Source organism: Euwallacea fornicatus, chromosome 2, assembly GCF_040115645.1.
Source record: "Euwallacea fornicatus isolate EFF26 chromosome 2, ASM4011564v1, whole genome shotgun sequence".
In the NCBI taxonomy this organism is placed as follows: domain Eukaryota; kingdom Metazoa; phylum Arthropoda; class Insecta; order Coleoptera; family Curculionidae; genus Euwallacea; species Euwallacea fornicatus.
The window spans coordinates 1,312,453-1,338,831 of record NC_089542.1 but is presented as its reverse complement, the minus strand read 5'-3'; the positions used below and the strand labels follow the sequence as shown (position 1 = coordinate 1,338,831).

General features: G+C 39.8%; 4 protein-coding genes across 7 annotated transcripts in view; 2 read left to right on the top strand and 2 right to left on the bottom strand.

Moving 5' to 3' along the window:
* Positions 1–26,379, top strand: part of LOC136345683 (uncharacterized) — an 89,049-nt gene that overhangs the window by 33,861 nt on the left and 28,809 nt on the right. Inside the window, exon 4 of one of the 2 annotated variants that reach the window (XM_066294221.1) lies at positions 22,777–22,791. The exons of the other annotated variant lie outside the window; for it this stretch is intronic. The gene's annotated coding sequence lies outside the window, so the exon portion shown is untranslated. Of the gene's footprint in view, positions 1–22,776; positions 22,792–26,379 lie in introns of those variants that run through there. 2 annotated transcript variants of the gene reach the window in all.
* Positions 694–1,812, top strand: LOC136345672 (uncharacterized). Its single transcript, XM_066294201.1, has 4 exons — positions 694–838; positions 888–912; positions 974–1,114; positions 1,169–1,812. The coding sequence occupies exons 1-4, from the start codon at positions 806–808 to the stop codon at positions 1,708–1,710; spliced, it is 741 nt and encodes a 246-aa protein (XP_066150298.1). The 5' UTR covers positions 694–805; the 3' UTR covers positions 1,711–1,812.
* LOC136345638 (carbohydrate sulfotransferase 11-like) lies at positions 1,727–7,950 on the bottom strand. Of its 3 annotated transcripts, none has more exons than XM_066294157.1 (7): positions 7,849–7,950; positions 5,466–5,783; positions 5,155–5,414; positions 3,289–3,535; positions 3,099–3,236; positions 2,863–3,044; positions 1,727–1,921 (listed from the first exon to the last, which is right to left on the bottom strand). In XM_066294157.1, exons 2-7 carry the CDS (start codon positions 5,634–5,636, stop codon positions 1,786–1,788), a joined length of 1,134 nt encoding a protein of 377 aa, XP_066150254.1. In that variant the 5' UTR covers positions 5,637–5,783; positions 7,849–7,950; the 3' UTR covers positions 1,727–1,785. The 3 variants fall into 3 exon arrangements, with proteins under 3 accessions (XP_066150254.1, XP_066150248.1, XP_066150263.1); XM_066294151.1 differs by lacking the exon at positions 7,849–7,950 and adding an exon at positions 7,456–7,816; XM_066294166.1 differs by lacking the exon at positions 7,849–7,950 and adding an exon at positions 6,146–7,440.
* Positions 11,145–26,379, bottom strand: part of sha (shavenoid) — a 46,579-nt gene continuing 31,344 nt past the window's right edge. The window contains exons 5-11 of the mRNA XM_066293992.1: positions 20,392–20,522; positions 19,720–19,879; positions 19,078–19,664; positions 18,717–19,023; positions 18,304–18,665; positions 17,900–18,086; positions 11,145–17,843 (exon numbers count right to left, since the gene is read on the bottom strand). Of these exons, the coding sequence (XP_066150089.1) occupies positions 16,702–17,843; positions 17,900–18,086; positions 18,304–18,665; positions 18,717–19,023; positions 19,078–19,664; positions 19,720–19,879; positions 20,392–20,522 (2,876 nt within the window). The 3' untranslated portion in view covers positions 11,145–16,701. The remainder of the gene's footprint in view (positions 17,844–17,899; positions 18,087–18,303; positions 18,666–18,716; positions 19,024–19,077; positions 19,665–19,719; positions 19,880–20,391; positions 20,523–26,379) is intronic.

Below are 26,379 nucleotides of genomic sequence, written 5' to 3'. Positions count from 1 at the left end.
GAGAAATGAGAACTATCAATTCGTTATGTTGGCGGTACTGCCAGGGGGTCATGGAAATATTTGAAGAAAGTGGTCCCTCGAGGCAGTCGTGCCTTGGACGTACGACCGGACTATGTTACATGCTGGGGGCCGTCTGCCTTCAAAATTCTTCCATTAACGTTCCCTTATCAGGATCTTACCGAGGCCTCTAATTTCTCTCCTCTTCATGGTTTAGTTCATTTTATCGAAAGGTTTTTGGGTATACAGCTACAGGGATTTCGAAACATTTCTATGCCAGTGCGAGTGCTTATACGTCGATTTATTCAGGCTGTTTGTAGTAAAGATTCAATAGGTAATGTACATGCATTACTTTCGCTAACGGCCAACCTTTAAGTAACGCTAACTAAAACATACCCTGAGAAAAACGTCAGTGTGACGTATAATATCTTATAGCGTATATCACTACCCATCCACGTTATACTGATATCACATCGATGTCATGTTCTTGAGGGGTAAATTTTTCCCTATGGTACCCACTACACGTTATTGCTTATTCGGATCACAAAAGCATCAGATAAACTTATCATAATGTTGCCACTTCGGCCCTTAATCTAGGCTATTCACGGAAGCAATTTTGAACCAATTGTGATTCACACAATGGCAACACTATGTGACAGCCATTAACCAATTTATTTTCACGTGGTTATGCCTTGATTGAATAATAACTTCGTTATGGTAAATGCCCAACAAAGAATCTGTTGTTTAGTTGATGAGCTAAAGGTGACATTTGCAAAGCACAGCGGATTTACAAAAGAAATTGAAAGGGATGTTGAGGTTTTTCGCGTTATTGCTGATGCTGGTAAGTATGTAAAGTTTGTTTATTGCATAAAGTAATAGGGGAGTTACAGTTCCAGGTGGCTCTAAGTTTTATAGGTAAGTTTGAGATCGCCTTTAGCGAAAAATTGCGCATTTAGGAATTTTGTGTTGTTTGAAGAATTGTATGAAACTGAGCATGCGCAGCAACAACTTGCAGATGAAGTGATTGACGTTGCTGGGATTACCAAAGCAAAAGAGCTTCTTGATAAGATGAAGGCTGGGGTTGGGGGGTCTACTGTAGCGGTCCATTATCCTAGTGGTAAAATTCTCTCCCCTGCAAACATCTGGAATCACATTAGCCTCTGCTTTCCAGGCAAACAGTTCATCCATCGTAACAAATGGATCATGATCTGCAACGGAGTCATTTCCAAGGAAAACGGGCACTGCAACGGCAACGCTTTGGAGTCGGTGACAGCCTTTAAACCTGAAAGTCCTTCGGACTACTGCTACATCAAGACCTACCACTCTCTCAACGACACCCTCTGCCTCTCCCCTCATCCTGTGAACATAACCATGCAGAACAACACGGTGGTCTGCGAATCTACAAGCGAATACTTCCCGGCAAGAGCAATCACAATTGAAGACTACTTAAAAATCTGCGAGAAAATCTCGTCCAACGTAACCTATGTGTATTTTGCCAATGAGCAGGATGAAGATCACGTGGAAATACCTAATGAGAATCCGCATGTTCGATGCGAGAATTTCGCCAACAGCACTGAAAGGAATAAAACCAGGAACAGGAGTAATAAACACCTGAAGGAGAGCTATAAATTTGCGGACAACAGGACGGGGGTGTGCGTGTTCACTGAGCAGGATAAGTTGGTGCTAAAGCTCCTGCAGTATTTGAAGTTGTGACTTAAACGGCTGGGAGTTAATAATAATAAAATGTATATTGAAAACTTAACAACGAATAGGAATGATTATTATCGATCAATAAATGTGGGGTACTGAATTAGGCTTGTTGTCTTTCATTGTGATAGCTGCGAGGAGAGCGGATGGGTCCTGATCCGGTTGTCCCACTTCCAGATAGCCCAAGAGCGAGTAGTTAAACAACTCGAAATCGAATCTGCAACATGAAGGATCGTTTAAAAATAGCAATTTTTTCAATGGGTCATAATGAGTGCCACTACGGGAGCTCCTAGAAAGTTATGGGACATTCTAGAAGCTCCAAAGCTTGCTGGGGAGTTATCCAGGTGGGAATTGCGTCTTGTCCTAAATTATTTCGTCTCTATCAAGAGGGTTTTTGAAATTTTTCAGATCGGCAAAACTACCCTTTACATGGAACCCCCCCCCCACAATTTTGTTTTACTTGATGAGAATGTTCAGTAGATTAGGCACTGTTAAATCCAGTGACGTACATACCCTAATAAAATCAATGAAAATTGTTATATTTCTCTTTGTCAAAACTTCCTTAAAAACCAATCTACTGAATCTCTTTCAGGTTGGTAACGCCGCTGTTTTACAATATTACCCACGACAGTGTTTTTTGCTGTATGAGAACACTTAGTACGTATAAAGTAGATTTTATCAAGATTAATTGTTGCGTTTTTTCCCTCAAACTTCTTTAAAATGTATTCTACTGAAAACCTAGGTAGATCTATCGTAATACTAAATATCTCGATCTTCTCAGTAATATTTCAGGTCTGAAAAGCTTCCCAAATGCTCGTTTGTAACAATCTTTGTAACCAGATAAGTATAATAATTATCGGTAAATAGTGTGAGGAAATTCCTCCTCCAGTTCCTTGCCATTCTCTAACCTCGAACTCTTCTGCCCAAAATCTGGCTATCCAAGAGCACTCTTTCTGACCTCGTTTATCCAATTTATTTCAAAGATATAGAGATGATCGCTTTAGCTCTGTCTGCAACGATTACCAAAGATGCTTGCGCCCCCTTTTCTGGTAATTGTCTCCGTTGGTTTAAAGGTGGCCCCGCTTTCTTTATCCCGATTCTTCTTGTTGGCACTTCTTCGTCGCAATTTAACGATGAAAATTATATAATTTTCGTTACCTAAAAATGTGATAGAGCTGCAAAATCTGCGATCGAGTCAGCTGCGAATAGTGACTCGAAATGTGGGCTGAAGTAGATCCCTTCCCGGCGTTCTGCCACTGGGGTTTGATTAGATTCTGCAGCCCTGCGATACGTATTATATAGTCTTGGTCTTCTTCTAATGTTTCCGTATGAGCAATTATCTAGTAAGTAAGGAAATTTCCATGATAAATCTATAAATTTAGAAATCATCTTACCTTAATATTGAACATACAGGGTGTGCAAAACTCCACTATGGGAGTCCAGTGCATGTCCAATGTTCTTCCACCCTTGGCGGAATCTACTAACCATGATATGAATTCCGGATAGGTCGGGTGTTTAGGCCCTATTTTTCCCTACAAAATTCCCTAATAACTTCTCCTCTGCTTTATTTATAGAATCTCATACTCTTTTGCGGTAGTTTCTTATGATATCCTTTCCCAATTTGAAGTGGTGCGATCCAGAAACTGCGTTCTGGATCTTGTCTCTGTAAGCCGAAAGCAGCCTCTCCAACGGGTGTCTCACTACCAAAAAGGACACTATTTTGTCGTCTTCCAAGGCCTTCAGCAAAGCTTCTAAAGATGGACGGCCGTATTTCTGTCTGGCTAAATGCAGGGGCGGGGTCCGGCTTTTGCGTAAAAAATTGGGCGAATACCTTGAAAAACAGGGTTCTCAGTGGCGCACCAAGCAGGAAAGAATTTCCTCAAAATATCATAACAGAGAAATTCTTAGATTGATTGAATAATGCTATTTGAACTTTGACTGGTTGTGCTCGTTTTGAGTCTTATTCCTGTTGAATTTAGGTCTGGTAATTCATATGAGTCTTCATTTTATTTATCTTCAGTTCCGCCATAAATCAGTCTGTCCCGAATCGAGGTCTGGTTCACGGTGAGTCTTGGTCTGATTTGTATCTAGTCTTGTCTCAAAGGAGGCTAAATCTGAAATATCGGGAGCCTTCGCGTTAATTTTATTGGGTTCTAGTTCTGAATCGTTTTGTCTTCAGTTTTCTTTTACATAGTTTGTAATCAGACATGCTTATCTTGAGAATTCAAGTTGTTTCTCTTGAATTGTGGTTGCCAGGGTTTTGAGTGTTTGTCTGGTTCGTCGTGGGCCTTGTCAGTGTATTGGTAGGTCTATTATACAGGGTGTAATTTAAGTGCGTAGTCGAACTTCAAACAAGTCTTTGAGGGATTTTAAGACGAAAAGTTTATATGAAATTAGGTCTAGTAGCGCTTCGTTTTCAAGATGGAGGGTGCTACATTTTTTTTTAATCGTTACACAATGAATAATTTTTAAATAACAAGAAGACGCAGATAAATATGGCATTGAAATTGGATTAGAACCCTTATAGTAGTACAAAGGAATCTTTTAAACTAGACATTGTTCGAGCCCCTTTTCTAGTGACGTGCATAGGGGTAACGCCAGAAGTCCAAGATAAATCAAACAAGGAAAACACTTTATTAAAACTACACTTATACAAATGGTACGCAATTTCCTTAGTAAAAACGTTTTTAAGAATAAGTAACATGAAAATTATAATAATTACTAAAAATGTCCTTTTTGCACGTCAATGCGAGCATTAACGCGTCTTAGCATCGATTGCTAGAGACGTTCAAATAGTCCCGGGGTATATCTTATCTGATAACACGAATCCTGTAAACGTTGGATTAATACTTCTTCAGTGTCGACCGGAGTTCTATAAACGAAGGACTTTATATGCCCCCCAAGAAAAAAATCCAACAGATTTAAATCTGGTGACTCGGACGGCCACGGCTGTGCTTAATGCGAACGAAAATATAAATATTCAAAAAATAGTCTGTGACGCCTAAATAACAATAATGACCGTAAATAACACTGTCAAATTTCAACAAAATCGGTTAGAGGATTATTAAGATTTTTACGAAAAAACGATTCTTTCAAAAAGTTTGACACCCTGTATTTTCGAAACGAAGCATTATCGGACCCATATTTAGATATAACCTTTCATCCTAGAACCACTGAATCATTCTTTGAAGTTTGACCACATACTTGAATAACACCGTGTATTATGAATCTCCGTCGTGTTTGTTTTGAGTTCTGAGTTGGCCTTTCTTCAGTCTCGATCCGGGCTTTAATGAGTTTTGGTAAAACTTTTCATGAAAATTCAATTTGTTCGTCTTGAGTTCTGGTCGTGGTACCAAGTGTTAGTCCGATTTATTGTGAATATTGGTCTGGTTGTGCGCGGTCCTGAGCAACATTTTTTGTAGTTCTTCCGGTTAAATCTCTCAAACTCACCCAGCTAAAATGTTGAAATTATACATCCACGAGGTACTGGCTGCCTTGAAGACGTTACACCAAACCAAGTGATGCTTGGCGTCTACCAGATACTCCCAAGGGTTTGGCTTGTGCAGGGTGTCATTGCCCGCCTTATCCAAGCCCAGGGTGTGACAGGCCTTGTTCAAATGGTGCCTGCGCTGCTGCAACCTCTTCTCCACCATAGATGTATTATTGGGGTGAGTTCTGGGATTGCCCAAGTGATCCTCAGCTCTATAAGGCTGTAACATATTTTATGAGAAGTTATTCACGAGCTGTAGCGCATTGAGCACCTTGTGCATATTGAACGAGATCCTCTGACCTCCTGGCCGGACGTAATGCTCAGTGGCGACCATGAAAACCATGAAAACCGGCACTAGGCAGATAGCAGTAAAAAATATCACGCATCTTCTGATCACTTTCCATCCCTTGGATTGGGTACGTTTAATTTTCCTCAGTCTCATTCTCCCCTCTTGTCATTATTATTACTATTATTATTATTATTATTATTATTGTTGTGTTTAGCGTCTTTGCTTCGGGAGCTGTTACATGTTGCTTCGAGGCTGATAGTGTTGGGGTGTTACGATTGCTGCTGATTATGGCAGATGGTACTGAAATGGACAGTTTTTTTTCGTTTAAAATGAGGCAGCAATTAGATGAAAGGTGACTGATGGCATTTTTGTGTGGTTAAAGCGAACATGGAACGTGCATGGCGAGGCTCGTGCAGATCTGAAAGGCGATAAGTCTAATTAATATAAGTGCTAATGAAACAAATCAATTCGGTAGATTGTTGGTTGCTCAGTGTGGTCCTCTGTTACTTAAAAATGGATAGCGCAGTGAGAGATATTAAGTTTATCAGCAAAACTGGGAAAGAAGGGCGAACTCTTGCACCGGGCGTCTGGAAATAACGTTGAAATGGTTTGGGAGGTGATTCTGGAGGTGAAAATAATAAAAAAAGCTCCTATAAACATACCTCAAAAATTGCTTTTTATAGGGGTAGAGGTCCTTAAAAGGGGAACTCTGAAGGTGTTTTTCCGCAATATTTTCCAAATGGTTTGCGCTGAAAATTTAATATTCGCGATACTTTAATAAGTCGAAACGGATTTTTTTTAAATTAATTAATCAGGAGCGTCACATGCAGGGCGTGTCTTATGTAAATGTTGCTCTCGCTTTTTGTTCGCGTTTTTCAAATCAAATTAATCAATCCGAAATATTTTTAAGTAAAAGAGGGCCTCTTACCCTGTCTTGTTGGGACACGCCGTTTTTCAGAGAAACGGGTTTTCATGAACCGCTGAAGGATTACGTGGAAATCGAAAGGCACCTTAATGAACATAATGGGCATCCTTGCAATGGAAGTATTTTTTCATTAGTCAGAAGCAACAAAACTGATATGATCAAGCATTTCTTACTAATTCACGACGAATGACCTTCAATCATCTCAGTGCATCTCCTAATTGTGTTCCTCATAGATCGTCGAATCGCGTATCGGTTTAGAAGAAACATTTTTTTTTTAAAGCGTTATATGCTTACGGGGCAAGGTAGCAAGGCCACTTTTACTGAAAAATATTTGCGATTAAGTAGTTGATTCGTAAAATAGAGAAATGCTACGAACAAAAAATTTAGGGCAACATTTACCTAGAAGAATCCCTGAACTTGACGCGTCTGACTAAAATTTGCAATTATCGAGGAAAAATTTTTCGTATTCTAACTCATTGCAGTATATCGAATTTCATACTTTCATCGCAAACTGTATGGAAAATTTTGAGAAAAAAATCTTCAAAGCTCTCACTTTCGACGGTTCCAGCCCCTCTAAGAAGCAATTTTTGTGATATGTTTATAGGAACTTTTTTTATTATTTTAATCTTTAGAACCACCTATCAAAATATTTCAGCGTTACTTCCGAACGCCCAGTACAAATTTCCAGACCTTTTTCCCTTTCCCCCCGTCAGGGCTGTTACATAACGAAATTAATATTCTCCGCAGGCAATTTTTAACAAGGACACTACTGATTTCGACGATGCGGGCTGCCAAATTACCAAACCTCTGGCACAAGTCCAAGTAATGTCCTTAATAATGCTTTCAATGCTATTTTGTTTGAATTCCTTATTGATTCTCGCTGCTGCAGGAAAATTATCCGCATGCTCCGCTTATACTCCTGCAAATCTGAGCCTAAACTCATCGCAATCACTTAATACGGATTTCCTGCTGTGGAATCTGCCACTTTATGAGTTCTTGCTAATCTTACCAGCGGGATATTCATAATTCGGCTCTAAAACAACTCACCTAAAAATTTCTTCGCAGAGCATTTCTCACTCCGAAACACCCTCATATAACACTACTCGCGAGCTCTTTAAAGAACTACCTTCTCAGGCTCATTTTTACGTATTTGATAGGGGATCATTCGAGGAAGGGTTGGCACACACTGCATTGGAACCGGGGGCTAAAAATGTGGGTCGATTTTCACAAAATGGGCATGCGCCCCCCTTTCCCGTGGAAATTTCGCCGAAAATGAGACTGTTTCGTGAGAAAAATCGCTCTATGGCGTGCAATACTGGATGTTTGTTAATTAGCCAGCTGTATGTAAATGTTTGATGTAATAAAAGCGTTTGTTGGGTCGTGTAATATATTTCATAATGTGTATTATGGGAAGTAATAATTACTGGTCTTTCAACTCACTAAGTATTTTTATGCTGGGTATTATTGGCTAGTTAGAGTGAGGACACGGGGCTTTATTTAATGCGTTAAACACTGCCATCAAATTTCGCATTTATGCTTTTTTATATAGTCGTTATAACAATTACCGTTTATAATAAACAGAAAGCGCCTGATAAACACACGATTAGTACAAGCGCAGAAATACATTTTTTTTACAAACAACTAAGTACACAAATTACCCAGAGGCGTAGGCTAAGGAACGCGCCAACGCCGCTGTTTTGCGGTCGTATCAACCAGGAAGATTTTCAATTGACTGAAACGCTCAGTAAAAGGTCCCCTCGTGAATTCAGTGGCGCGCAAGCCCCGGTCTCGCAGATATTTTCGAGATTTAACCACTTTCTTTAAAACCAAGTTTGTTGAATCCATTAGCGCAGATTCGTGCGCCACTGTTTGATGGTCAAATAAGTGATATTATTTTTTTACTTATGCAATGTCTTAGTGATTTTGTGTGACGTCGGGTTCAGTAGAGATAAATTTCCAAATGCGTCTAACGTTTTTCAAATCAGGAGGTTTTAAGGGGTTTCAAAACCGGCGTCTTATACTGAAATCCTCCAATTACAAGTTTTCAAATAATTAGAATGTTTAGTAGAATATGAGTATGTAAGTCCAGTGGCGCGCGACGTTTAAATTTTTTTAAAACCAGTTTTAATCCCTCTCTTAGATTTGGACAATACTATTTGGCGGCAAAGAAAAAGTTTTTCCATATAATTCAGACATTCAGTAGATTATAAGCACGTAAAACGGTTCACGTGGAAGCCCTGATTCAGTAGAATTCACAGGCCCTTCCAACATTTTTAAAAAAGAAGTTTTCCATACGTGATTCCCCAGTTCAGGTTGCGCGTTTCTTTCGGTAGACGAATTCACGACCAAATTCATTGGCCCACAAGCCCTTTCCCCGAAAGAGCAAAATTTCTTTTCGGTAGATTCCCTGCGCCCAGATTCAGCGCATGCAGCTCTGTAAATTCCTGCTCATCGAAATCGTCTCGAATATTGAGCACAAACTATGTTCCAGGACACAAATACCAGTAGCTCGTATAAGAGTAGCCTTTAATTGATTAATGACAATAACACTTTCGTTACAATAGGTTATAAAATCAGTCAAGAACTAGGCCTACGTTACAGTTCAACAATAATATAAATTATATTCCATCTAATTGTTCGAACTTATTTAGCAAAAAAAGAAATAACAACAAAGTAACAAAGTAAATAATCAAACTTCATAAAGAATAATTCAAGAACAGATTCCAACAATAAAGAAAAAAAAAACATAAAAATAAGGGCGAGCGCTCCATAAGGTCCATCACCATTCCGTCCCAAATAATTGTCATAAATAGTGGAAAATGAATCGAAAAAGGCAATCAAGCTTAACACCTGGTGGAAAAACTTTGCAGGTACCGTGAAGTGAGCACATCAGCAATCGCAAGTTTTAAACTATATTAAGAGATTCAAAAAACACCTTTACTCAATGATCTAGGACTGGATGTAGCACAACTCCTCGCAAATGCATACCCCTCTTCGCTAACTAGTTCATGGCGGCAAAAAAACGGAGGACATGACGCAATCGTGACCTCACACCTCTTGTAACGCGCCGATTGCGCTGCTGCACGTCATATCTCTGACGAGAAAATTACGTCACAGGCGAGTTAATATACGATTGCCTTCTGTGCATAAATTTGCATTGTTTGCTGCGTCCACTTCTTCCAGTCATTGCGTTTGATTATCATTGAAGTGTGCTCAATAACCTCTTATTGTTAGTGAAGACCTTGACGCAAAACAATTAAATCAATCTCTTATAGAAACTTCGGAAGTAATTGTGTAAACAAACTGGGATTTTTACCGAAACAAAGTAACATAGTGGTCAATATTACTGAAAAATTACCACGCAGTAGAATTTACTGTGAGGTAATGTGTGGGTACTGTTACGTCAGAATTATTTTGCGTTCAGAACTATGTTCATCATTGCAAAAAAAAACGTAACTTCAATGGTAGCACTTCCCTAACGTTTGGTAAATTTTACCTTTCTGATACTGATGTAAATATTGTGATCTACAACAGCCAGAAAATTTCTTCAAGGGATATAGATCGTGACAACCCCTCTCTCAAATACAACCATGCAGTAACTGCGACTTTGCGGTTATTATTACCTCTAAATAGAGGATAATCTTATGAATATGCTTAGATGTTTTGGCTTAAGATCAAGGCGTCAAAAAGCCTTTACCTTGTAGTTATTTTTGGTAAGAATTACCACAAATTTACTTCAATTGGTAAGAATCACTATATGGTGATGACTGCATCATGGTCTTCGACTCTATCTTAAGTATAATTCGTAATCTAGATACAATTAAAGTTTGCACTACAATTAAAAACAAATATAAAATATTGCACTTGAAATTATTGCACTTTTTATCACACTTATGATTTAAAAATTGCACAGAGTTTTATGTCACATCTTACAGTCTATGAAATGTGCTCTAAATCTACAACATGAAATCTATATTTTCTTAAGTGATATTTGCCTATAACTAACGATTAACAGTTATAGTTTCAAAGACTGGATTGAAATTTTGATTAACTGCTCATTCTCCTTGTCAGTTTTAGTTTTCACTCGGAATCGGAAACCGAAGTAATTTTTACGTAACTATGACGTGCTCAAAATCTTCACGACATAACACGTGATAAGTTATCAGCATTATGAGGTAAATTATCAGCTTTAAAATATATATTTACTAAAATATTTGTGTCAGGACCTTTAGCCTTGGGCAGTTATTGTTACGTGCAAGTCACTTGTCAGCGCAGCACCAGTAAATAATCAAAATTACTGACCAAAGAGCGTTGTGACGTCGACTTCGCGTCACCATTACTTTACTAAGTAGTCGGCTTTCGCTGCGACCAATCGATATCGCATTGTGTTCTGCATCGAACGTGATGTCCGGAATGTTCCTAGAAGTTCTCCAGACGCCTAGCATCAAAAATGCTATCCAAGGAACTATCGATACCTAATTAATTACATCCTCACGATGTCCAGAATGACCCTAGAGGAAGTGCAGACACCGAACACCAATGGTGCTGTCTGAAGAACTACCCACGAATAATTCATTACAACTTAACGCTAAAATGCATTCTCAGTAATTTAGCGTTAAAGGATCAACAATTAAAAACTCTCTCTGAAAAACCACCGAAATATGCCTTAACGAAATTTGACTGTTTCGGTCGCGGAATGAACATTTTTGAAGATCATTAGGTCCAGAATGGCCCTCGTGAGAGGTGTTTTAGACCGACATGACCCTCATAGTGCCTCTGAGAAACCACCTACAAATATTTTATAAATTATGTTGGCCAGAATGACCCTCACGAATCGACTTGATTGCTGATTCGATGGCTAGCTGGAGTCCAGGATTTAATGATCCTTTATAAGATAAAACGATTTTGAAAATTAATTCGAAAACATGATCAATATATAGACACTAGTTTAGTGATTGTGGGACCCAGCACAACCTTTATGTACTTATTGAGTTGACTCCATATATGAGCGAATAAGGTGGCAGAATCAGTATTTTCTAACTCAGAGAGGGTAGAGACCCATAAGAGATAAGTGTGGAAATTTTTAAAGATAAACTCCCATTCTAGGTTAAACTTGAAGAAGATAAATGTTACCAGAAACACCACGGATAGGGAGTTCAAGGATAGAGACATCCGGAGTAGTGTGTCCCTTTGTCTTTTGCTTACAATATGAAGCCGTTGGCTTACAGGATAAGTCAAATAGAGCTTGTAGCTGATTTTTCCTGTATTTCTCACATGTTCCTGAATTTGAGACGTAATGTTCACCAGCAGAAGAGTTAGGAGCTGAAATTGGTCGAATGGTAAATCAATGTCGACAAGAGCCTAAGACGACTTACGTATGGCAATCCCAGGTTGAAACAAAAGACGAGCTTATTCTTAAGAATCTTCTTTTGAATTAGCATTAGACGTACGTTAGAGCTTATCGTACTCAGAGCTGTAGATATTATTATCATCCGCATCGAAAACGAGACATTGAAGGTTTTACAAGCCAGAGGAATAAAATTATTGACCAAGAGTTCTAGAGCCTCACGGAACTCAACTAAAGAGTGTCGGTAAATGTGAGTCTCGTTGTAAGCAAAGGAGGTCTCGAATTGTTCGTTTAAGTACTGAATCAAACATTTGAGTCTCCAAATCCGGAGGATCGGCCTATAAAATTGGTGTATGAAGAGGGTCCAGTAGAATATTGCACTGTTCAGATTATAAAAGCTTTGAGTCCAACAATAAAACATCACGGACATCCAAATTAAGTAAAGGAATATGGCCAAGAGCCACTGAATGCTGGTGGTCTTGTAACAGACGGGCCTACCGAAACGGGTCTCCAGTTCCTCAGTGAATTCCCTCAAAGTCTCCTCATACTTAAAACTGTATTTCCTCGAGATTATCATACAGTCATACCAAGCTATGACCCGTATTATCATTGCTGGAATTACTCCGATCAGTTTAAACACAATGCGTTAATGACTTATTTGCAACGTACCCCATAGAGTTGCCTTAAACGAGCTTTTCATGGACTTCAAAACGCAGAAACGTATTAGAGCGTTCCCCAGGTGCAATAATGTTGCATATATCCCGAACAACATACGGATATCGGGGTTGTTGCTGTGAGGGAATTCCACCCCTATAATTATCGAAACTACATAATTATATTGTACAAATATGAGTTTCTCCCAAGTGCCCATCGAAGCGAGTAAAACGCTGAATGTTCAATTTAGAAGGAATTCATTTACGAACTGGCGTTCAGAAGAGAAATTGCAGGGGGCAGTAATGGTATTGATTATTGACCACTTTAATAAAAAAAAATTTGACGTACAATAAGATAAAAGGTGTGATTGCCATCAAAGGTGGCATTTTATTTAGGTCAATTCAATAAATACGGTAAAATTGTTGATCAGGTTCGACAAGAGACCATCTTCAATTCTCTATGGCTGAATGTGTACAGGGTGTTCGGTAAAGGATGGGACATAAGTTAACTGGATATTATTTGCGTTAAAATAAGCCGGTTTGACTAAATTTACCTTAAGTCGGTGGTAAGGGAGCTGCAGGGTGTCGAAGGCGAAAAAATAAATCACGTTTCCTTTAACATCTTTCGACTACTTCCAGCTAATCTCGCGAATTATATGGGTATTTTGTTGGGATGAGAAATACATATTTATCATCGATTTCGGTGCATCTTACAGAGGACGCCACCGGCGACGATTTCGAACCCTCTAAACCGTGGCAACTTTTTTGTCCCACCCTGTATGTTGTTTCGGACTAGAAAAATCCCTTTCCCTGTCTTTTCTAGTTAGGAAAGGTGCACGCTATTGAAGGGAGAAACGCATCTAAAAGTGATGATGCACATGAATGATCTAAAAGTAAGGTAAGTTTATTGACGCATTTAACTGCTGTCCACAAGCACAGAGGAACAACACCATAAAACAAGAATAAACTTTATACTTCTTATAAAAATTGTAAAAACATGACAACATGAATGATAAATAACATTTAAAAGTAACAAATTGAGGAAATTTTCAATATTTATGTGAAAAGCTGCATTTCAAATTTGATTTTCAAAATATCTGCCGTTTGCCCAATATATTTTCTACGTCTTTTTAAGAAATTTCTTCCAGCTGAGAAGAATGAACGGCTCTGTTGAATACTATTTGCCGCACTTATTATTCTTCGCAACAAGTCATTTCTGGTATTAACAGGAGGGCCAGTACAAACTGGCGACTTAATACACCTCCAGACATAAAAATCGAGAGAATTTAAATCTGGACCACGCGGAGGCCATAAGTGTTCACCTCCTCAGCCGACCCACCAAAGCGGGAATACGTGATTTAAATGACTTCGTATCGTCATCATATAATGAGCTGGAGTGCCATTCTATAAATACCACATACCAGTCCTAATATTTAAAGGAACTTCATCTAGAAGATCGAATAAATTATGCTGGAGAAAATGTAAGCAATTACGTTCATTCAGTGTTACTGGAAATTCTAAAGGTCCTATAAGGTTATCTTTCACTATATCAAGCTGAACGTTTAATATAAATTCACGCTGAAAGTGACGCACCACGGTACCACTCGGATTTTCTTCAGCCCATGTATGAACATTTTTGTAATTAAAAATTCCCTTTCTCGCAAAAGTTGCCTCACCAGAGAAGAGAATTTTACTTACAAAAGATGGAGCTTGTCGGTTTTGATTTGAGACTGATTGAGAGAAACGTGTTCTCGCCGAAAGGGCATTTGGCGGTAGGCTTTGAACTTGGGTAAAATGGAACGAGTATTCTTGTTGTTCATGTAAAATATTAAAGACAGCACCCTGATTTAATCCGACATTGGTAGATATACGGCGGATACTTGTTGTTCGGCCATCTTCAACGATGTTTAACATCTCTTCCTCCTGCTCAGCACTGCGTACCATAGGTCGTCCGCAGACCCTCTTTGAGTGAAAACTTCCGGTTTTCCTTAGTCTGCTAATTAGGCATGACAACAATTTATAGTTGGGCTGTCTCCGATTAGGATAAATTTCCGCATAACTTCTTACCGCACCGCGTGCGTTAATATCTTGTTGGACGTAAACTGTTATCATGTCGGTCATTTTACTGTTTGAAAAATTACGTCGCGGCATGTTATAAAAATAGCGAATTTTAATGAGCGAAAATGTGACATTATTAATATTATTTAAACAAGCTGAAACAATAGAAAATGTCTTTCGGCAACCCCAGGTATCAGCCAACATTAATTTTTAATTGCAAAAATGGTCATACATGAGCTGAAGAGAACCCGAACGGTACAGTGGTGCGGCATTTTCAGCATAAATTTATATTAACCGTTTGGTTTGGCATAGTCAAACATAACCTTGTAGAGTCTTTCGAACTACCAGTAACACTAAATTGATGTGCCTTATTACTTTTAGATGCGTTTTTCTTGAAAACCGGTGGCTCTAGCGACTTCAATAAGGTTTACCTTTCTTAACGAGAAAGGACAGGAAAAGAGATTTTTCTAGTTCAAAATAACGTACTTAGCGAAACAAAAAAGTTGAAACGGTTTAAAAGGTTCAAAATCGTCGCCGGTGGCGTCCTCTAGAAGATGCACCGGAATTGATAATATATTTGAATTTCTCATCCCAAAAAACCCCCGTGTAAGACAATTCGCGAAATTAGCTGGAAGTAGTCGAAAGATGCTAAAGGAAATGTAATTTATTTTTTCGACTTCGACACCCTGTAGCTCCGTTAGTATCAACTTTTGGATTAAGGTAAATTTAGTCAAATCGGCTTATTTTAACGCAAATAATCTCCAGTTAACGTGTGTCGCATTCTTTACTAAACATCCTGTATCATAACTGTCGGAGTTCGGCAGAGAGGAAGTAGGGGGTAGGGAGAAACGTTCTCAGCTATCAGAAAATGAGGACGTGATGGGTCCGAGAATTATCACCACAAGTTCCCAGAATCGTAAAATTTCGAAGACTTCAGGGCTTGAAGATTTGAAACAGAAAAATTTGCTCTTAAATAAACATCCTGAATTTTTCAAAAGTTAATGAACTTACGTGGGAGAAATTCAAGATTTCGAGGAATCCATCGCTCGACGTTCTAAAGTTCCAGAAACGCTCCCAAAGTTCCCGAGAATACCGAAAAATCCTTTCGAAAATAGGTTTTTCCCAGGAGTTGTCCCCTTTGTCGGGTTCCATCTCCTTTCCGTATCAGACTGGCCTCAAACTCAAGTTACCAGTGGCGTCCGAAGACATATACAAATTCTTTACAGATCAAAATACTTTATCTTCAACTATTTGAATTTCACGAAGATTTTTTTTTAATTTTTGGAATTTTGAGCACGCTGAAAAGCGCAGTAAAAAAAAGACTCTTTCTCTAGAATTTCTTTTCTTTTATACTATCAATAACATTCACCTGTGTGTGAAATTATGAGAAACCCATATTAACAACAGAACTAAGCTGAACTAACTGAATCTAACCCTAGACATAAACCCGAACTAACCAATTGAGTTCCACACTGAGGCAACTAAAATGACCCCAGCAATTTAATTGCTTCTCCAACTGTCCAACCAGGGACAATAAGAAAGAAAGAACTAGGAAGTGGCATTTCTTTCTTTGTCATACGCATCGCTGTAAAGAGGTCCTTTTGTTGTGGTATTTACTTCAGTCCCTCCAATTGTTCCAGATTATTTCTTGAGTCATTTTTGCTTAAGTATTGTCATTTGAGCCAAATATCTTTTTACCAAAAAAAAAAAGTCTTGGAACGACAGAAAGCCTTTCTTTTTGTGTCAAAGTTATTAGAAAATAGGACTGGACACTCGACCGGACATTATTTAGAACCACCACGTTATGTGCAATGCAGCACTGCGGGTTGCATACTTACCAATTCGCTCCACTCACGGCCATTTCTATGTCATTCCAGTTACGTCAGTATGAAGTTCAACGAACTAACCTATAAATCTAACCTAACTTTTATTGCACTTCCGGCCCGAAAGGACTATTATATCACAAATATACAATATTGCACTCGGTTAAAGTGATTTTGGTACTTTATAACTTTTAAAACTAATACTTAACTATGTATGAACGTTAAAATTGAATTTTGCGCCATCTAGGAGGCCCTCTAACATTTATTCCTTGTAACTCATTCAGTCTCATTCACCCATTATCACTCACCTGCATGGCAGCTCTAGTGGCATTTCTAAGTTAAATGGAGTCAGATCTAGAAAGGGCAGAGTTCTTCTTAAAAAAAAAAGAAACGTTTATAGAAGAATTATCCCCTATCGCATCATTAGGGATGTGTTGCTAGGTGAAACCGGCACTACTGTAGTGTAGCTGACAGTCTCAGAATCGCTGCTAGAATGCCCGTCTTCGCAATTTATCACTCCACTATCCATTGAAGTGTAATAAATCTTCCGAGGAAATCGTCCAAAGAACACTGAGTGAGTCTCTACACTTTCAGCTCCAGATTCGCTATGCGCATCTCCCAAGCTCTCATCAGTCTCACTCCCACCGTTGCCATCACCAGCATTCGGCTTTAATTTGGTTTCGCTGGAGTCGGTGCTTAAATAGCCGGAATCCTCCGGCCGCATCGTGGTGTAAAACCATTTTTGCCTGTTTTTCTTAGGGGTGCCACTAGTGACACCCCTGCCATTCGAGTTTTTTGGCTGCGTCACTATTCTCGGTGGTTTCGGGTGCTCGTACACGGGTCCATCGTCGATGGGTGGCGGGGGGATTAAGTCCGGAGGGACCGGAGGCCCACTCGAGGTCGTTTTTACCCTCTGTCTTTTAGAGTGGCGCTCCTCTAGAGTCAACAACCTTCCATCTAGTTCTAACAGACTTTGTGGTTCTTGCAGTTTTCGCTTCTCCTCATACATCTCTCGCAGGCTCCTAAACACTCGGTTAAAGTTCCGTGAATCCAAATGATTCATATCTAAACTTTTGAAACTCCCAGTGGTTCGTAGTAAAATTTGACTATTCCCATTAACTTCTTTAAGTTTATTGGGCCGATCTAAAGTGTCCGGTTCGAACTCATCTGAATCATTTACAGGAATGTAATGATCCAAGCAGTCTTCAACTTCAATAAGCAACTTCCCGGGTTTCTCCGCTCCTCCATCGTAGCGAACTTTCAAATTGCGTTTCTCTAAGGTGGATGTATTGGAATTGCTGGGGCTTGACGGGTTGCTGCTGAAGTTGTAGCCGTTATTGACGTAGACTTCGCTGACCAAACTATAGCCGCAGGGAAATTTATTATTTTTAAGTACCACCAGCTCGTACTCGTGCTCCTCTGGATCCACGTTCCCGTTTTCCTTGTTAAAAACTGCGTTTTGCATGGTGATTTCTTCGTCGACTGGCAACGCGGCACTAAGACTAGGGCTAACTTGGGAGGAGACATCTGCATAGTCTGAGGGAGTGGAATAGCCTAAATGAAGAAAATTTGCTAAGAGGGGGGAGGTTGGTGGAAGGGTGATTAAGTACCCTTGTTTTTGACATTCCTCTCGAGGCTGTCAGTGTCGTAACCGGCACTGGCTCTGCGGGCCAGCTCTCTATTGGCTGCCTCCAGCATGTTTTTGTGCACAGTCAGCTCATTGATCACAGCGTTCATTTGCTTCTTGGTGAGCGTCGGTATTCTAATCTCTTCGGCTTGGCTTTCCATTTCCATCGCCTAATGAAATGGGATATTGGATATAGGTAGGAAATTGTACGAGAAATAGTAATGAATCTGGCAATACTGCATTTGCACGAAGCCAGGTCGATTGACGAAATGGCAACGCCGATATTAACATCGAAATTGTTAGGGAACAGTCCCCGATCGTAATGATCATTAGCAAATAGCTACAGAGTTGAATACAATGGCAAAAACCTCTCTAACCCTCACTTACCTCTTGAATCATGTCCGGAGGTGGTAAGTCCTTCCTGATCTCTGCCGGCACCGTGTCGTAATGCACAATCGGCTTGGAAGCTACAGGCACAGGAGGTGGAGGGGACTTCGGCTTCAGCAATATCCTCTCCTTCTCTCTCTTCTTCACTCCTTTACGCGGCAGCCCTCCTCCTCTCTCTGAAGCAGGACGCGGAGAGAGCGCCCTCTCCGAAGAAATACTTTCAGGGGGCAGAGACCTACATGGTGACCTCAATCTTTTCGGAGTGGGCACCATATTGGTTTGATCATTCGTATTATGCAGCAGCGGTATATCCTCCAGCCATTTTCTGATGCTGCGCTGTTTGCTCTCCAAGTTAGCGCAGCCTGCGAAGAAACCGCTATAAAAAGGTACTGAAATAAAAAGAAAATACTGACAATTTTGACAAGCGACAAGCATTGACAACTCCGATGGTGACGGGACTTTGGTGCGTAGCGGCGCTTCGCAGCCATTGCAGCAGGCGCAGGATTTTCTTCGGCTGTTTTCTCTTTTAAGGCTGACCACGCTACCTCTCCTGCTAGAGGGTCGGGAAAAGTCGCAACTGGGCTCTACTGAGTACGCAGACTCTTCCTCTGGAATATTAAGCAACGTTGGCACAAATCGCTTACTCGCCATCTTTTGTTTTGCTATAGAAACTACTTCGCGGATTTTTGCCAGAAACTCTAGGGCTGCAGGAGGCGGAGCCTGGAAAGTACCCATAAACAAATACGCACAGTTTTTGACGAGAACTTCAATTACCACAAGCAAATGATGCTCAAAATAAGCAGGATTGAAGTAGAGCTTCTTCCGCACTGTACCGGTTAAAGCTTTAAGACCATCAGGACGATCCTCCAAGGTCTCCACGATGGAAACGTTCTCCTCGGGGAGGCGCTCAAAGCTGGAATCATCTTGGTAAGTATCTCCCCCGTGGGGAGAGGTGGGACGGTACTTTCCGCGCTGTTGCGCATGCACTATTGCCGCGGTAGTCTCAGGATCGTGATTCGGGATCAAATCCGGGGTAATTTCGTTATCTGAGCTGTTAGTGTCGCTATAAGTATTATCTGGCGGTCCAAAATGATGGGATAACGACAATAATGGATTGTTTTTTATTATCCCTTCCTCTACCGTGACCAAGCTGCCTCCCCCCTCCCGTGCGGTTTTGCCAGCTTCCTTGGGAAAACTGCGCTTTTTCAAGTGTAAGTAAAGGAATATCGAAGCGACGTAAATGAGTCCTAGCAAAATTGAGCAAATTCCTATGGTAACGTATTCGGAAACGCTGAGGCTATCAGATTCGACGGTTTCAGAACTTGAATTGGTCTCCAAAGAAAAAGCCACCTCGGTGACATCTAGAAAATCATAAAAAAATTAACTGAAAGTTTTGTCAAAAATCTCAAAACTGACTCGTATGAATCTTCAGTGGAGTTCCAACGATCCGAAATGCTACGCATGGGGTGAACACCTGCTGAGTAACTGAGAGCTTTTCTTCGAGTTCTCGGCACATGAGTTGCACCAACACCATTCGGCCAGACATTTTGCTGCGCAGGTCTTGTTCCCCCACCCACTATTTTCGGTGAAGGATACAATTAAATAAATTTGGTATGTCGTGATGTTCCACCTTATAAGAAAGCAGTTTTTTCCTTTGTAAATCAGTGGACAATGGTGTCGTCCGACAAATCAGTGAACTTAGAAATGCTATAAGTGTCAAATTTTTACATTCAAATTAAAATTTGACATTTGACAAAGTTCTCACTTCACTCGTGTGTCACATTCTGTCACTGTCATCATTTATACAGGGGAAAAATATCTGCTTTTCATAGCGAATTCAAAGTTTTAATAAGATGGAATGTCACACAGGGGATTGAGTCTGCCTGGAGCAATTTACGTTCAAAATGATTGCCAATCGACGCGGCAACGCGTATAAGGGCTAGAAAACAGAAATATGAAGTAATAAAATGACAAAATATAATGTTCCAATTTTATTACTTAATATTCATTGTTTTATTCACCTCTACATAAGCGCTAACAATTGCAAACTTTAATTACTTCTCACAGAAAATAAATGTATTGAGGTACCTGGAGGAAGGTGCGTCCCCAATCACTGAAGAGACGGAAGGGTACGTCGTTGTTGGGGTTGCGGAGGTCAGTCCAGCCATCCTCAGTGAGGAATTTGGCTCCTGAGACTGCGCAGACTAGTTTTTGAATACCTGAAAATAGGGGAAAGACGCGTTGGTAAAGAGATGGAAAATAAACATTCAAGTAAATCGATTTAGGTGAAGAACTGCACCTTGAAAATTCTTCACGAAAATTTGCAAAAACAGGGTGGTGAAAGTATCTACTTTGAGACTGAAACGTAGTTTTGAGCGTGCTTAAAGAAAACAATAAATGGAATTATTTTCGAGCAAAAAATAGCTCTAGGTGTGCCCTATGGCATGAAAAATATATATTTTAGTTTGTAAAAAAAAACAGTGGCGTACGGAAACTGAATTCTACGTCATGACTAGAAGACATGGAATATAGTTAAAATCTGAGTCTTCATTTCACTATTTTAACTTTGAGCGCCGATATCTCATAAACCAGAGGATAACTGCTTTAAATGGAAGCTCAAATTAATCGCCCTGATAAACTTTATCAGCCTTATGGCTTCCAAGTTACGCAGCACTGTGTGGTGTTTATTGTGCCATTTTGGTACGTCATTGAAAACGATTTCCTTACGTAACGGAAAGGAAAACTAGTTGCCCGTTTGTCTTGTTTAATGGGCATAGATAAAGCTCGTTGGGTTCGCATTGGTGACAATATCTACGATAGTACCAAGGGAGTCCGATATATTAATTTGCAGCTAATATGCTTATTGGGGGTACCGTTAACCAATCTTAGTTGTATAAGAAGTGCAAAGTAATAATATGACTAGGCAGTACACGTAATTACATAAATATGGTACTTTAGAGGGAATATATTAAACCATCTAGTGAACAATTGCCCGTTCAATGGAACATCTTGATCTTAATCATAGGTCTCGGTCAACAAGACACCCCAGCGGCGTTGCGAAAAAAATTTGAACAAAAGTGCCTGTCAATTATTGATACCGTTATAATTTTACAATTACATTCACTATTTAAACATCTCTTTACAATGGACGTGTAATTGATGCAGCCCCAAAGTTATTCAGTTATTTTACAGTTTTAGTGCGGTCCACAGTGGTGACTCGTGCCGCCCGATACGCCCCTGGATTATTATCATTTGAGAGTGTGATTAAACTCGAAATGGCTTAAATTAAAATCAAAATTATAACAGTTTTTGAACGATTTAATGAATTGCTTCATGGTAGATACCTTCTTCCGTTACTCAACTTTATGTGGAAAATACGCACCAACTTGTCACTAGAGGAGGCTACGCATAATTGTGTCAAGCGGCAATAGATCCGGCGCGCTCGGAGGCCGATGCATGTCTCAATCTTCCGAGAGGTAGAATAATTGAGCCGTTTTCGGTACACCGATCAATAATAATTACACATAATAACATAATGGAGAGCGATCGATGTTACACATGGTACGTGAAAAGTTTAAAAACGTCATTTGGAGCAACATATTGAGAGCGCAGCGTTTTCCCGAATGGCATAAATAACCAGTTGATTGATTCGTTTCTGCGTATTATGTTGAATTAAGACATGTATTAGTTGAAGTGACGGCATTTTTGCATTGCTGAATTGTAAAGGAGACAGAAACTGTCCAACTCAAGGATCCACCAAGTTGAAACTTCAAGGAGTAACGACAAATCGAGTGGCTTCTGCGCACACGATAGTCTCACGAAGTGACGCATGCGAGTGTGAACTATCGTCGTTCATATTTTGCTTATTGCCATGGAAAAAATTATAAATTTCCGTCCTGTTAATGTGGCAAAATGGCTCCGCAGAATTAAATTACTGTTCCGGTCACTTCATCTAATTAATATACTCATAGGGTTATTGTTCTACCAATTTTACAACGTCTGATTCGGGAATTTGACCTGACCTCATTTGACTTATCGTTCACCGGATCGTTCATTGCATTTGGATTGCTGTGGGCAGTACTATAATTTGGACGGGCCTCCGGTAATGCGGTACCCGTCCTAGATGGGGCTGTCTGTCCACAATTGACGCATAGTACCTGGTGCTGAAATCTAGGGGTAGTTGGCGCTGTGCTTCAAAATTATATATTTTACTATTCTATTTTTGAATTGGGGTAAGTGAGACTACACTACGACTGAATGGTGCCAATTCACATAATCTTCTCTTCATTCGACTTGAATGTCCCTCGCATCACCTGTGTAAAGCTACACGCAAATTCGTAGTAGAGTGTGTTTACGGATTTCTGGTCTATTCCCGCAATTCTTGGATGTCAAAATAGAGCAGGGAGCAGAGCTATCTCATCCTGCAGGCAATTTGAAGCACGGTTACTACTGCACAACAGGGAGGGAATAAAGGGTCAATTATCGCGACTCGGCGAACATTTCGAAGGGCCAGACCCTTCGACGTTTGACCCAAATGAACTGAAATCTCTGGTCAATAACCTCAATTTAGTTTTCGTGTCCTGTGAAGGAATTCAATTTCAAATTGAAATGGCTGACAGGATTTTAATCGATGGAGCTTTACATAAATCAGATGGACGTCAATTTGAAGATTTATCTCATGTTTGCCAACGTTGTTTCCACAAATAGTTGCTCAAATAATGGTACTCCGGCATCTAGAGCTGCAGAAGAATTCAGTAATAGGTTCTGGTACTTTTCAGCTGCCCAAAAAATGTACATTTACTCCCATTGAACTGCTCATGTAGTCGAAGATGGTTTACAATCAGTGATTGATAATAACAGTCAAGTGGGTGCCATTAAAAATTAATTACCTACATTTATCTCCATAGGGCGAAGCTCCAAGGATTATTCACTCGTTGGAAGCTTCTGAGAGCGACTAGCATGGCATTTATGGCAAAATAAACCACTAACTATTGATGTATATGTCAAAGCTCCGTTTGGTTATCCCCCGATGAACCGGGAGTCTCCGGCGGTCTGGAGATCGCCTGTAAGCGCTCAGAGGAGGCGTATTGGCGATTCATAGAGGTTATGGGTGAATCGGTGAATTCTCGGGACACACCTAACACCCCTGGATTGGACCATTATGCTCGTGGAAGATGGGAAAAGAAAAACAGTTGGGCATCTCAAGCAGTATTAGAATTATATGATTTTATTAAAATTACAAGTGAGAAATGCATTTTATTTGAGACTTTACACCACGGTTTCGCTATTAACAAAGATGAAACTATGGAACATCAAAGCAATAAAACAGTTTTTCCGGTAGAATGAAGCCGGAAAATCAAGTGTAAGCGCAATTACATTTAAAAAATTAATGAAATTTCGCTTTCATTTTTTGAGATAAAATCCTGGAGATGAAACTTACTCAATTTTAATTCTAACAGTGAAAGGAATGTTGTTTCGCGCAACAACGAAAGTAATAAATCCTTTAATGAACTATCCGATAAGAATAATTGAATTATTACTCAATTGATTAATGTCAGACGAGTTGTCGCAACCTACTAAAACTAAATGTTTTCGTAGCAGGGACGAAATGAGTTAAGACCTTATTAACCTTATAATCCACGCTCTGAAGAACCCATGCAAATATTAATGCTCAAGTGCTGTTACCTACTGTGGTTGTAAGTAATAAATGGACATTGGTATAAATGTACGTGGCTTAACGAATTGCTGAGTTTAATCGCAAATGGCTTCGTTACAAAACCGAATTTATGTAGGGAAAAAGATGATATGTGTTTATATCAAATCAGTAATTTTGAGAGCTCAATTGGTCCAGATGGGTCATCTAATTTAAAATCGAATTTCACGTGATTCAATTAATTAATTTATTGTTCAATCGACTTAAACTTTCATTTCATTGCGTCTAAAAGCGCTCTGCCTGGTGATTTGGCCACCGGACAGTGTAGGGGATTCCCCGGAGCCCCCCTACCTACCAAAAACTTTAGATTTCGTTTTTATGCAGCGTCCGTGAACCCGGAGGATAAAACATCAGTGTCGGAGATTCGGCAATCCGTCGCTAATTGCCCAAGACCTAATTGCTCTTAGGTCTGGGGTTATCGTCCATCTTGGGTGACACTCTCTTTGCTCTCTTGTCCCTTAACCATCGCAGAAACGGCACTGCTACAGCAGTCCCACTTCGTTTTGCATTCCAACATCTCGTTGGTGAGAAATGTTGGACTTCGGTTGTCCAAGTATTCTTTTAGCACCTCACCTTGCTCTTCGAATGACGGGAACTAATTCGAACTACTGGGTGTTCGTTGAATAGTGGTCTGTCAGCGGGCCCTACTATTCAAAAAGATTTGTTTTCTATTTTATCTCGTTTTCGTTCCCACAGATTTATTTTAGATGGTAAGTAAAAGAAGATGTTTTATCAAATATTCATTCATCGTGAAGATGGATCGTTAAAGAGGAATGCAAGTCGTGCTAACTCAACGTTACCTACTAACACTAATGATGTATTTATTAGGCGTGTTATAGCATTGAAAAACCGACAACACTAAGTGTGGCATAAATCATATTATCTTTAATGAATCGTCAACAAAAAGTGCTAATTTTCAAGTGTTGTTCGAACAACTCGGGACAATCATGAGACCTCGGGATGACTGTCTATCTTCAGAAATCATTTTCAAGTGGCAAAATATAGGGCGTAACAAAAATGCAGATCAAAAATGGTATCATGAGATTGTTTCTACTGATACGTAAATGTTTGTTCAAAAATTATTTGAAAAAAGGGTCCCCTTTAAACCCTATTGATGGCCAGAGTTCTCCAAAAAAAAAAAAGAAAAAACAAGTTTTTTTGCTATATCTCGAGAACGCTTCGATAGATTCCAGTGAAACTCATGGTGCATTTCCTCACTGGTGCAGTGATCATTTTTTCGTAACATTTACATCTATCCGCAATGTGCGAGTGGCAATTTCGTGACCATCCTCGTACAAAAATGATCAGAACGTTTCACTGGTTACCTGCGTCGTATTGGTGTTGACCATTAGCCCTTTCTCCAACTTTTCTATCTCTTAGAAATTATTCAACGTTTCGCGCCGAACAAAATCGTTTTCTTTTCTCATACACAACACCAATTTGCCATCGCTGAAGCGTGAGCTGTTGAGCGGCATGAGAACGAGGAGGAATGTCTCCCTAGTGGGCACCTGTAGACAACCATGGAAGTAACTGCATCTAATTTAATCGAAATTACTATCTAAAATATACTGAAGTAGCCACAATGATCTCAGAGTCATTCGACCTGGTTTGGTATATCCAGCAGTAATTTGAAATAATCTGAACTGGCCTTAAATATCACGAGGCAGGCAAAAGCGTTTCCTGTTGATTTAGAGCAATGAGAAGTGGTATGAGCTTTTGAGGGCTTTCTCCATGAGCTTAAGGCTTTCGAAATAAGCGCAAGTGACCCCGGCGAATCTGGAATTGATCCTACTGCGACGCTGAAGTGATTCGAAAAAATCAAAATTAACACACAGAAATGTGATTATATCATTTTACTATCATTCCCGGGGAATGTCCGACTGGAACCAACCGAGGCATTATCGAAATCACCGCATCTACCATATAATTATTGCCAGCACTGTCTAATAAATCTGTCGCACTTCCTCGCACAGAACTACTACCATTTAACGGTATTGCCGCTTAACAGATTCATTGATAATTAATAAATGGTACGCCCTTGGTACCACTAACAAGAGTTTCAACTCAACCGATTAGGCAAGGCAAACTCGCCCCGTTACACAAGGAAGTCGACTCCAATAATAAAACGAAATGTTCCAATAAATATGTCATAGTACCACCATGGGAAGGCCTTTTGGGATATTTCGTCGGAGGCCTCATAAATTCGACACATAAGAGATTAAAATTGCCGCTCTTAATGCATTGTTCGGTACCATCGGTAGTATTCCCATATCTTAGCACGTTGCCATAAGAGGTAGCAGTAATTTGAAGATGGGACGCCGGAAAATGCGACATAATCACCGGACGGGGGTTATTTATCTTCT

Coding starts and splice junctions, on each gene's coding strand:
- LOC136345638 (XM_066294157.1), bottom strand. CDS start 5,636: ATGAGACTGAGGAAAATTAAACGTACCCAATCCAAGGGATGGAAAGTG. Junction 3,536..5,154: donor AATTTCAACATTTTAGCTGG/GTGAGTTTGAGA, acceptor CTGTTTTTCAAG/GTATTCGCCCAATTTTTTAC. Junction 3,045..3,098: donor CCTGTATGTTCAATATTAAG/GTAAGATGATTT, acceptor CTTACTTACTAG/ATAATTGCTCATACGGAAAC.
- LOC136345672 (XM_066294201.1), top strand. CDS start 806: ATGTTGAGGTTTTTCGCGTTATTGCTGATGCTG. Junction 839..887: donor TCGCGTTATTGCTGATGCTG/GTAAGTATGTAA, acceptor GGGGAGTTACAG/TTCCAGGTGGCTCTAAGTTT. Junction 913..973: donor GGTGGCTCTAAGTTTTATAG/GTAAGTTTGAGA, acceptor TGTTGTTTGAAG/AATTGTATGAAACTGAGCAT.